General features: G+C 44.0%; 1 protein-coding gene across 1 annotated transcript in view; it reads left to right on the top strand.

The window, feature by feature from the left end:
- LOC145405272 (uncharacterized) overlaps positions 1-12,592 on the top strand; it is a 184,483-nt gene extending 171,891 nt beyond the window's left edge. Inside the window, exons 7-8 of the mRNA XM_080276687.1 lie at positions 11,469-11,654; positions 12,198-12,592. Of these exons, the coding sequence (XP_080132813.1) occupies positions 11,469-11,654; positions 12,198-12,592 (581 nt within the window). The remainder of the gene's footprint in view (positions 1-11,468; positions 11,655-12,197) is intronic.

The following is a 12,592-nucleotide window of genomic DNA, read 5'->3' as shown; positions in this document are numbered from 1 at the left end:
GGTGTGATGGAGGTAGGGGAATTTGAGAGAAGGGGTGGAGTGGAGCAAGGAAGTGGGTGTGGTTAGGGGAAGGGGTGGGGGAAAGTAAATGGGTAAAGACTGGTAAGAGGGGGAGTGGGGACAAGTGGGTGGTGAGGGCAGAGGGGCGCTTAGGGTTCAGTGCTCGGATGAGTGGGATGGGTGGGGAAGTTCTTTGGGTAATATTGCGGACATTAATATCAATTCACCCTACGATAATTAACGAGACAGTGAGTAGTGACTCTCGAAAGACAGTAATGCGATCGTCTAAACCCAAAGACTTTTCAGAATAGTATGTTACGAGTTTAATAATTGTTAAACTAAAGAAATGGATCTATACTATTGTCAGCATTTGTAGAGTAGAAGTCAGTAGTTTGTTTACATGTGTCGGGAGTGAAACTAATGAAACGAGATGTCCTCCCATTTGTTATGTTATTGATTAACATTGCAAGATTTCATTAGGTTTGACAGAGGACGACGACGATGATGATGACGATGATTATGATGATGATGATGATGAATGGGATTTTCAAGATCGTGTAAAAGAACTATCAGTCTCAGCGGCACAATCATGGTCAATAATCCATTAACACTTCTAGGACTTCGAGCTACAGTGTGTTTGTTCAAAGCTGACAGAGACCTGTATCCGTTTTCAGCTAAGTTGATGACCAGATGTTCAGACTGAAGGGTAATTTGACTTATAATCAAGGAGACTCATTTTTACCTCATCGCAAAGGCTCATATAAATTCACACAACCACAACTTAGTATTTGTCAGAGTAACCCAGTTCTGTCAGATGAAAGTAAAGCCTCCACTGCCAAACCCGCACTCCATCCCCTTTACACCATCCTGGATCCGCCCTTACTTACGGTATGAGGGGTTAAGAGGTTATCACTGTGTATCCCAACTGAAGGACTCACCCTACACAATAAAACACTAAACAGGGTCTGTTTTTCCTGTAATTATCGAAACGGCTGCTAAGATAACACTGTACCCTTATTTGCAACCACACACACACACACACACACACACACACACACACACACACACACACACACACACACACACACACACACACACACACACACACACACACACACACACACACACACACACACACACACACACACACACACACACACACACACACACACACACACACACACACACACACACACACACACACACACACACACACACACACACACACACACACACACACACACACACACACACACACACACACACACACACACACACACACACACACACACACACACACACACACACACACACACACACACACACACACACACACACACACACACACACACACACACACACACACACACATAGACAAAGGAAAAACTAAAAAGAGAAGTCAGTTTACTGAAGATATTAAGAGTTCGTCCCACCTGGAAGACCCACCCTACTTTATCTTCAAAATAATGAAATAAAAAAGTACAAAATCAGCCACTGTCCTCCAGGCAATTAATCTCTTGTGTACTACAGATCTCCACTGAGCTCAATAAAATCTTAATGAAGGAGGTGAAAAGGTTATCCACACTTAGCATAGGCTCATCCCATGCACTAAAAACACGAAGCAGCGCCTTATCATCCTAGTAATTAAAGAACCGGTGACGAAGATAGCACTCCACTTCTTTACAACCCCTCACACCCACACACAAGGTTTAAAGATACAGGACCGGATTTTGGCTGTCACAGGAGTCTCCGTAACACACCTTCTTTCGCGAGTTATTTCATCATTCTCTTGCATCTGTGCTTGTAATATCGACATAGTTTGCATCAATAACATACAGAAAAATTTTGAGGTGTAAGGTGCAGAATAAATCGCTTAGGGAGAGGTGTTATGCAGTCCTCTGGCCACTTGGAATACGACTCACACAGCCAGACACCCACCTACCCAGCCAGGCAACACCCGTGACGAAAAAGATAAGCTGGGAGAGACTAACTAACCTTCGTACGAGAGGGAGAAAAAATAATGTGATAGTGTGGTGGTGTTGAGGTCAGCTGATTCTTGTTTAATTTAGCCAGCTGAAGGTGTGTTAGGGGGGTGTGGAGGGAGATGGGGGGAAAGAGGGGGTCTGTGTGTGTATGTGTGCCAGTGTATGTGTCTATCCGTCTGTCTGGCGTTTGTGTGGTTATGTTTGTTAGTGTAGGGAGAGGAATAGTTTGTGTGTGTGTGTGTGTGTGTGTGTGTGTGTGTGTGTGTGTGTGTGTGTGTGTGTGTGTGTGTGTGTGTGTGTGTGTGTGTGTGGAGGGAGGGGGAGATGGTCTGTGTACGCGGCAGTTCTTTCTATGTGTATGTGTTTGTTTTCTGTGTGCTGAGTGGGGGAAGTGAGAAGGGCCAGTCTGCATGTGTCTGTGTGTCTCTGTTTATCTGTGTAACCTTCGATCACGTGTTGCAGCTCACATGTAACAGGTTATGGAAACAATTTTCGTGGTTTTGCTTCATACGCTGGGATGTTAGAGAGAGAGAGAGAGAGAGAGAGAGAGAGAGAGAGAGAGTAGGAAGGAAGACCTGAGAGTAGAAGAAAAACAGATAAAAACAGAGAGAAGAGGAATTACAAAAAGCACTAACCCCCGTTATTTCCATATTCATGTCTAAGGATAAAAATGTAAATAAATAACCAAAAATAGAGTAAAAAGGTCCATAATTTTCACCATAATTTTCCACTTTCTTTTTTCTACTTCTACGTTAATGTGACTCTGATTGCAGTGTCGGGAGCCGTAATATATGAAGGGTCGGACTCTGCCACCACCGCCCTCTGATATAAACCGCTGAATTAAAGTTCCTTGGCCCTATCACAAACCCATTAGGTAGGTGTGTGAGGTGAGAGAGAGAGAGAGAGAGAGAGAGAGAGAGAGAGAGAGAGAATGTGTGTGTATGTGTGTGTGTGTGTGCGCTTGTTACACAGATATATAAACCACACAGTGCCAGAAATAGGCGCGATATAGTGCATTAAGCCTTGGAGGGCAGATAACCTTTACACCCTGCGAACCACTTCTTGGAACTTATCTGTCTCACATCAGGATTTAAGTATCAACTCACAGGGTCAGTAAGGTGCTTATATGGATGTTAATGTCAGCCTGTTCATTCGTCATCTTCGGGCTTCACGTGAATTGAATCCCGTATGAAAGACTGGGACATTCTAAGTTTATATACTAACTACCACCAAAGATTTATTTACCTGAGGGATGCAACTTTTCCTAAAATGGCTTATACTTTCTTCTATCGGGCCTCTTCTTCCACGTCCGTCTATATCTCATCCCTCTTTCTCTAACTCTCCTTCCCACTCCCACTTTTCTTAACCCCTTCATGGTCGGAACAACTCCAGACTATTTTATTCACCCGAGAGTGAATTATAGGAGCCTGAGAGATTTAAGTTCCCCTCCATCACCCATCCCAATAGGTCCCTCTCGCCCCACACTCTCGCGGTAACCCTTCTTCTTCCTTTTCTCCATCAGTTTGTCTTCCATTTCTTATCCGCTTCTCTTCCTCCCGTACTCCTTTCCCTCCATTACCATTCCTTCCTTCCTGTTTTCCTTTCCATCCTCCACTTCCTCTTTTCTCCACGCTCTCTCCCCACACTCTCCAGGCAGCCTTTCATTTTCTCTCTTCCACTCAGCCCTTTTCTTCTCCTGCATCTCTTCAGTCCCTCTTCCCTACCCTACTTCATCTCCATTCCCTCTTTCACTTACCCTCCATCTATCCCTCTTCTCCCTTTTCCTATTTCCTTACTCTTCACTTCTACCTCTCTTCCTTCTTTCCATTCCCTCTTCCTCTTCACCTTTCCTCTTCCATCTCTTCAATCCTGTATTTTTCCCTCTTACGCCCACCGTTCCCTTCCCCTTTTCTGATTTCTTCTCCTCTTCCACCTCTTCTCTCCTGCATTCCCTCTGTTCCTCCATTCCGTTCCCTCCTCCTCTTCCCTCATGCATTTCTACTTCCCTCCGCATTCCCCTCCCCACATACTCTCCCGGCAGCCGTCCATCTTTCTCTCTGCCTCCCTTGCGTCCTCTTCTCCTCCGCCTCTGATTCACCCCTTATTCTGATTTTCATGATAGCCTCTTTTCCTGCCCCACCTTACTTCCTGCCTGGCTGCTTACCTACCTACTTTCTACCTGCTTTTTTTTTGTATGTACATCTGCTTACTTTTCTGCCTACCTGCTTCCCGACCCCCACCCTCCCTTTTTTAGCCTCTTCTTACCTTCTGTTCTGCCTGCCTACCTAAATTTTACCTGCCTGTCTGTTTTCTTTTTTCTTCTTTTTTTTTTTCTTTTTTAGCCAGCCTGCCTAACTGCCTATTTTTGTACCTCCTTAACTGTCTGCTGTTTTCCTGCCTCCTCATTCTGTCCCTACCTACTTATCTTTTTTCTGCCTGCTTGTTTAATCTCTTTTTTTTTTTTTCTATCACCACAGATACTTTTTTTTCTTTACTTTTTGTCTGCTCACCTACTTTCCACGCCGCCAGCCTCACTGCCTCTCTCTTTTACCCATCTGTATAATTATTCTTCTCTGCTTACCCCTCTGCCTGTCTCTTCTATCTTCCTTCCTGCTTTACTTCCTGCCTACCTGTTTTCCTGCCGAACAACATTTCTGCCCATCATACTTCCATCATGCCTGCCTGTGTCTGTTTGTCTGCCTCTGTAATCTTGCTTCCTTGCCTTTCCGCCTGCTATCATGCAAGGACTGGGTATACGCGTTTCAGTATATCTAAATAAATCTTCTGTGTTTCCTTCTGCTGTCCTTTTTTGTTGACGCTTTTTAGTATTTTTCGTTTCTATTTTCATTTTCGTTAACAGCAGCCCATTTTGTCGTTGAATCTGGGGTAATGATGATGAGGATGATGGTAAAGAATACGGATAAAAATATGCAAGAAGAGAAAAAAAATTTAAATTAGGATAGAGGAAACCTGAGAGATGATAAGTAAAGCCATGAAAATGAGAAAAAATATAAAAAATAGAAAAGGTGAATTATGTGTAAAAGAAAAAAATATAAAAAATGAAAAGGTAGAATATATATAAAAGAAAAAAGAGATTCACAAAAATTATAAACAAAGCCAAATGCTAAGAGGTAGTAAGATGCATGTAAGAAAGGCGAGAAAGGCTAATTAAGCAAAAGGAAAGATGAAGGAAGTGATAAAGCCAGTAAAGAAAACATATAAGGAAGTGATAAAGCTAGTAAAGAAAACATAAATTACAACGAGGAAATTAATGAGAAATATGGAAAATGAAATGGAGTTGATATATAAAAATGTCATAGAAGATAATATAGCAATAAAAATGAATAAACAAAATATTAGACGAACAGAAAAGACAGATCAAGCGATGAAAAATAAAAATATATATATATATGAATGCAGAAAAGAAAGCAGAAAATATGGGTACCAAAGGTGGGAAAAATGGATGAAATTGCAGGAAGTCAAAGAGAAAGGAAGGAAGAAACGCATCCCCATAGAGAGAGAGAGAGAGAGAGAGAGAGAGAGAGACCCATTCCCCCCCCCCCAGGAAAGATTCTCAAGAGGGCCGTGGGAGTAAAAATAATAATAATAAAAATGGAATAAGCCGAGCTACTTTGCATAATTACCCGGCCAGATTTTTTGAGGGGCGTCATGAGTAATGGTGCTTCAGCCTCCGACGCTCCTCTTTGCTCTCTCACTCCTCCTTGCATTTCACTATTTCACCCCTTCCTCTAATTTTGCCTCGGGTTTTTCAGTTTACCTCTGTTTTTTGCCCTTTCGTTCATCTGTCTTCGTTTTCAGTGCCGTCTCTCTTTTATTTATTTTTTTACACCTTTTATTTCGCTATTTTGGCCATGCCCCAAATGTGACTATTTTTTCGGTGTCTTATTTAGGCTTGTTTGGTTCGTTAGGCCTCGTTTTCAGTATTTTTGTTGTCTTCTACTTCTAATGCGACATTCTTGAGATATTCGTCTCTTGGTAATATATTTCATTTTGGCCTTTCCATTAAGTCGGCATTTTTTTTCTATTCTCTTGACTCCTTTCACTAACTTACCTCAGTTTGCTGTGTTTTGGCCTTTCTTTTATAATGTTTGTCTCTCGTCAGTAGTTTGTATGTTCTATAAATTTAAGAGTTCCCTATCCAGTACACTCTACCCCATACGCTTTCATCTTGCAACCCTTGAGCCCCAGACACGCAGTTTCCCCGTGAAGCTTATCTAAAGGAAGGACCCATCTTACACGCCCTACCTTACACACACGACCCTACACACTTCACCCTAAACCTCACAAAACAGTCTAGCCATGGACCCCATCCCACACACACTACCCCACGAACTCTAACCTACTCCATCCCAACTCCACATATCCTTCCCCAGACACCCTTCCCCACACACCCATCCCCATACATCCCCTTCCCTACACTCCCTGCGCTAGTCACTCACGCACCCTACAACACCCTAAACACCCACGCACCCTGCTCCAGGCACACCCTAATCTAGCGACATACGTGCCCCCGACACGCACCCTTCGCCCTGTGACCTATCCAGTACACCTGCAGGAAAGGAGTGTCCGCCAGCTTAACCTTGTGATCCGCATTGTGGGGTTTGCTGATGGTTGTGATAAGGCCGGGTGATTGGAGAGAGAGAGAGAGAGAGAGAATGTGTGTGTGTGTGTGTGTGTGTGTGTGTGTGTGTGTGTGTGTGTGTGTAACTTGATATGGTGCACGTGAATAATCTTACACATGAAGGTGGAATCATCAGTACACATTTAGCTTAGTGACGTCACCGCCATTCGTAGTTTTTCATTTATATAACTTACTCCCTTAACTCTTCCTCACCATCACCCTTAATATCACCATCAACCCCTCCCTGCCTCTCTTTGTCCATACCCAAGCATACCTTCTCCCTCGCTTTCTTCTCCTCTCCCTCTTCCTCCAACTCTCACGTACCCTCAGCGTGCCCTTTTCTTCCTGTTCCTCACCCTTACCCTAACCTTCTCTCCCTCACCTTTACCCTCACCTTGCTTTTCTCTCCCTTTCCCTCTCCCTCTCTTTCTCCCTCTCCCTCTCCCTCTCCCTCTCCGTCTCTTCCTGTGCCTATTGATGATTATTATTCCATATCACTCACAAACTTATAATTCAATTTCCCTACCAAGGCGAGACTTTCAAACCTAATCAATGGTGTGTTAAAAGAGCCAAGAAGTTGTTGGTGCTTTTTCTTTATACATATTTTTCCTTTGTCTTTTTATTCAGTAAGTTTTCCATGGCAGTGATTTTATTTTGTAAGTTTATGGTGCATTTTTCATACATATACATTTTCTTCTTAGTTTTTACTTCTGCAGCAGTCAGTTTTTCAAAATTGTCAGGATTATCGTTTTTTTCTGCGTTTTGCTAAGCCTTAAGTATTATTGTGTTCATTTGTAAAGGAGGAACAGAGCTGCAGCTAATTGGCAGTGTGTGTGTGTGAAAGGAGAGAGAGAGAGAGAGAGAGAGAGAGAGAGAGAGAGAGTGAGAGAGACTAGAGGAAAAAAAAAACAAGAGAGCAAGAATATAAAAATAAAACAGAATCAGGATATTAAGGAAACCCATTTTTATCAGCGTGCTGCCTATACCCCCAACCCAACAAGACGTATCGCCCTTAATAATAAGCATCCCCGGGGCTGTTCCTCCACACTAATACTTTCATTATATCGTCCTCTCCCCGCCCGCCTCTCTAATCTCGGAAATTGTTGTCTAAATTCTAAAAACAACAGGAAAAAATTGAAGGGGAGGGCTTGGGTAATTGATAAGATGGGTGGTTATGCCGGTCGATTGAGGGGATCCTGCCAGAAGATGGTGTTCGCTTTGGGGAATCTCTCTCACTTTTTTTTTGCTCTGGACCCTACAACAGTGCTGACCTTTTGGGTGCTGAGCTGCGACCTGTGCTTGGTGCTGAGCTTCTAACCCTTTCGAGACGCTGATGGCTTTCTTATTTTATTCTTTTAATCACCAGGGGATTTTATTTAGAGATATTCCTCGCACCGTAAGATGCAGATAAAGTCTTTGGTAGAAACAGTCTCCATTGTCTCTCTCGTTGACCTCTCTTTAAAGCTCATTTTGTGATCCTCCTCCTACCTCTATACGCGCTTATTCAGCTTCAGAAAGATTAGTTACAATGAAGGAGGTAGCATCCGTCTTCTTTCTGACTGGTGCGCATCTTTCATTCTTTCGTTGACGTCTGGCCCCTTCAACGCGATGACGTCCCTTTTTATCATTTGGGTGATGGTGATAAAAACGAGGATAAAATAAGTAAAAATTATTAAGAGTCAGATCGTTTCTATGATGTTATGAATGATCTGCAGTAATTCATTTCTTTTGGGATGATGATGATGGCGGTGGTAAAAAAAAAAAAAAAAAAACGGTTATCAGATCGTTGCTGTGGTAACGCAAATGTTGTGTAGCTACTAATCCATCACAATTCCCAAATTAATATTACTGTATGTCGAAGTATTTGAATTATCAGCAATCATATTGTTATTTCAGCAGCTAATAGTCCACAGTAATTAAGTTCAGTAATCCTTGTAATTGACTGATGGTCTCGATGTTTGAGCCACAACTTACAATTTTAATGACATACTGTGGCAATGAATGGCACAAAGCTGGCAAGAAAATGAAACTCGTTATGCATATACTAATGTCTAGTGATTGATTGCTTCATTGACTGACATTTTTATGCCCTGATCATTTAGCCATAGATTTGACGAGGAGATTGTTTTGCGATACTAGTTCACAGACACTGGCAATAGTGGTAAAAAGAAAATCCAGACAAATTCCTAAGATACATAAACTGGTAAGGAGAGAGAGAGAGAGGGAAAGAGAGAGAGAGAGAGAGAGAGAGAGAGAGAGTCTGATAGGTAGATTTAGTCGATCGTGAATGGTAATACGCTAGCGAGAATGACGCCCATTATACTTAACGTTAATGACAAATGCCTGACCACACATTAACCCCACCACCACGTGTGCCTCATAAGCACCCAGGACCTCCCCCCCTCCCCCTAGACTAATCCCATACCCCCCCTTCAGCCCCCATTAACCCCCTCGATCCCTTAAATACTCCCGAAACCCCAAAATCCCATAAAAACCAGCCGGGTGTGCTATTTTGGGGGGCGCCTTTTAATCCGGCGTTACCGAAATTCGCGCTGTCGGGAAATATAGAAAATCCTGAAATCCTGTTGGTTCGTCATTGTTTCAGTCCTCTTCATTGGCTTGTCCGTTTCATCCCCTCTCCCCCTCCATCCCTTACACCCTCCTCTTCCCCCTCTCCCTCTAACTTGACTAGATGTGGAGTAGTGTGTATGTAGGGGGCGGGGGTGAACGGGAAGGAAGGAGGGAGATATGGGAGGGAAAGGGAGGGAGGTGATGTGTTAGATGATGATAATGGTGATGGTAATGATAATCTTGACTTGAACAAAATATAGGACGAGAGGGAGGGATGTGGGTTATAGAAAAGGGATGGGGGAGAAGTAGGGGGGAAGGTGGGAGAGAGGGAGGGAGGGAGAATATGAGATATGAGGAGGAAAAAGGCAGGCAGAGAGTGAGGGAAGGAAGTTGAGGAGGTCTTTGGGTGAGGGGAGAATGGGCAGTGTGGGTATGAAAGTGGTGAGGGAACAGGTGTGGATATGCTTTGTGTGGTGGTGGTGGGAAGGGGATTGTGGGTATGGGTGAGAGAGAGAGAGACAGAGAGACAGACAGAGAGAGGAGAGAGAGAGAGAGAGAGAGAGAGAGAGAGAGAGAGAGAGAGAGAGAATGGGTGATCTTTCTGTGGAGGGTAGTGAGTAAAACAGAGGTGGGACAACAGAAATTCAGAACACATGAGACTCAAATCCCCAGCCAGGTTAATCCCATAGAAATTACCCGCTGCAAATGAACCAAGAATTGACCAGATGCTTTATCATAACGCACCTGGGTAGGAGAATGGAGTGGAAGGTGGGGAGAAGTAGGGAGGGAGAGAAAGGAGAGGAGAGAAGAGGAGAAGTGAGGAAAGAGAGTAGTAAGAGAGAGAGAGAGAGAGAGAGGGGAGATGAGGGAGCAGAGATGACAAGGAAAGGGTAAGGAAGATGAGAGGTAAGGACGGGGACGGGGAGAGGTATACGGGAGGGAAAGGGAAAAGTAAGAGAAATATACAAGAAGGTGACGTGGAGGACAGAGGTAGGGGGAAAGGGAGGAGGACTGAGCAGTGAACAAGGAAGGAAAGATAGAGGGGAAAAGGCTAGGGAAACAGACGTAAGGGACGGGAGAGATGGAACGTAGGAGAAGTATGAGGGAGGGTGATATAGAGAGGTGGTTGGGGCAGGTGTAGCGGTAAGGGAGGAGAGGCAAATGGAGTCGAGGTAGAGGGTAGGGGGTCTGGGTGAGGGAGGTTAAAAGGAGGGGAGGCGAGGAGAGAAGGAAGAAAGGGGCACAGGGGTGGGAGACATGGTAGAGGGGAGGGGTGGAGAGGAGAGGAGGGAAAATGGGGTATGGGGGAGGGAGGTTTGGTAGGAGCGAAGGGAGAGAGGGGAGGTCTCATTTTCAGCGTAGTCGATTACCAGCATAAGCCTCGTTCAGTAGTAAATCATTCAAATCGTGGCTAATAATCACGGGGGCGGCAAAAAATACACTAATTTCTGGTCGGAGATTCACCATTGTGTTTGTAAGGGTTTATATTGCAGTTTGGTGGTGTGTGAGCTGGTGTTATGACGGTCAGATTTTATACATTGATAAATGTGTGTGTGTGTGTGTGTGTGTGTGTGTGTGTGTGTGTGTGTGTGTGGCGGAAACTCGAGTGGGAATTTCATTTTTTGCTGATGCAGATTCATATCCCGTTTCGCGTCTCTCCTTGTCTATTTTTAGCTTCGGTCTGTATCTGCATCGTATACACGCAATAAATTTTTGTAAGCCCAGCAGGATTTCATGGACACTGTACTTTTTTTTTTTTCCCATTAACTTGAAGCTTTCCTCTCTGAAACCAAAATTGTCTTATGTAAGCATAGATAACGTAAAATACCTAAATACATCAACAGCAGAAAAAGTGAAAAACTCTTCAATACTCTACTTCCCAATTTACGAGAATGATATGATTCTTACTGTGACTGGTAGTACTTCGGATAATAAAATCGTCTGATGTATATTTCGTAACACTTCGTCCCTAGCAATTTATTCTGCAAATTACATCTCAGTATCTTCATGTATGTTATCGACGCACACTATGTCGACATTAAAACGCAATAAATAATATGCAAAAGACTTTAAATGCGTATAATGCAAACGAAAGGGCAACTAGCCACTTTTGCCACCTATAGTGGAGGCGTAAAATTCATGTTCATTATTGATGATGATTATGATTACTACTACTACTACTACTACTACTAATACTACTGAAATCATCATCATCATTATTATTATCATCATCATTATTATTATTATTATTATTATTATTTCCTTTCCAGGCAACAACTTCCGGTGCGATCAGAGACTGGGCTGGATGTTCACCTTGCGGAACACCACACGTAGCATCTCGGTGAGGCGGAACCTTGATGAAGTCCTCTGCTACTTGGAGGGGGCCACGCTCCCCCCGAGGCTGGCAGACCTAGAGACTGTCACACCCGCTTATGAGACCACCACACTCGGCATTGGTGAGAGAGAGAGAGAGAGAGAGAGAGAGAGAGAGAGAGAGAGCACATAGATAGAAATTAGAAACAAGGAAGAGGGAAGAGGTAGATAGATATACAGGTGAAGTAATAGAAAAAACGGAAAAATTAGTGGTAAGAAGTAAGGAATATTTAGAATGGATGGGAGAGAGAGGGAAGAGTATAATTTGAGGGGAAGACGGGAATGAAGTAGAAGTTAGTGGAAAGAAAGAGGGAACTGTGAGATCTTCATACAAACTAGATTGACATGGAGGGCACTGAGAATGGTGTGAAGTACAAGGGAAGAAATATTAGGCAGAAGTATATCAGAGGAAAAACGCAAGGTACAGATGAAGCAACACTGAAGGTAAATAGAGAGTGAGGGAGGGAAACGAGAATGCACAGGAAATGTACCCCCCCAAAAAAAATGTGCAGTGTGAAAGAAGAATTACCATGGATAAGTAATAAGATGTAAGGTAATGGAGAAATATTAAGGACGTGTTGTAGAAGGGATAATGTGAAGGTTATGTGTTGTGTCGTGTATTTCAGGTCCGGTGACGAGGCTGTTGGCGCTGCGGGAGTCTGAACTTCCTGACCCCAACCAGCGGTGGCTCCAGACCGCCGACCCAGACTGCGAGGAGGAGGTGGAAGGGGCCGAGGCAGCCATAAAAGAAGAAGACGACAGACAGGCCAGGAAACGCGGGGGTCGGAAGAGTATGGGCAGCCGCAAGCGAGCCAATCAGAAGAACAAGGCCCAGAACGATATGGCGCCCCCGGATGCCCAGCCCGAGACCGAACCAGGAATACCTCTCGCAGAAGCCCAGCCCGCCAACGTTCAAGAGTCTCGGGTCCACGGCAGCCACGCCAGTTCTTTGAACGCACCCTTGACCACGCCTCTCTGTTTGGCTTTCACTCTTTTGCTGCTACATGTCCGCCCGCACTGA

This window comes from Coenobita brevimanus, chromosome 66 (assembly GCF_032717465.1).
Source record: "Coenobita brevimanus isolate Jiangsu-jjx chromosome 66, ASM3271746v2, whole genome shotgun sequence".
NCBI classification, from domain to species: Eukaryota; Metazoa; Arthropoda; class Malacostraca; order Decapoda; family Coenobitidae; genus Coenobita; species Coenobita brevimanus.
This window is presented reverse-complemented; position numbering and strand designations above follow the sequence as displayed.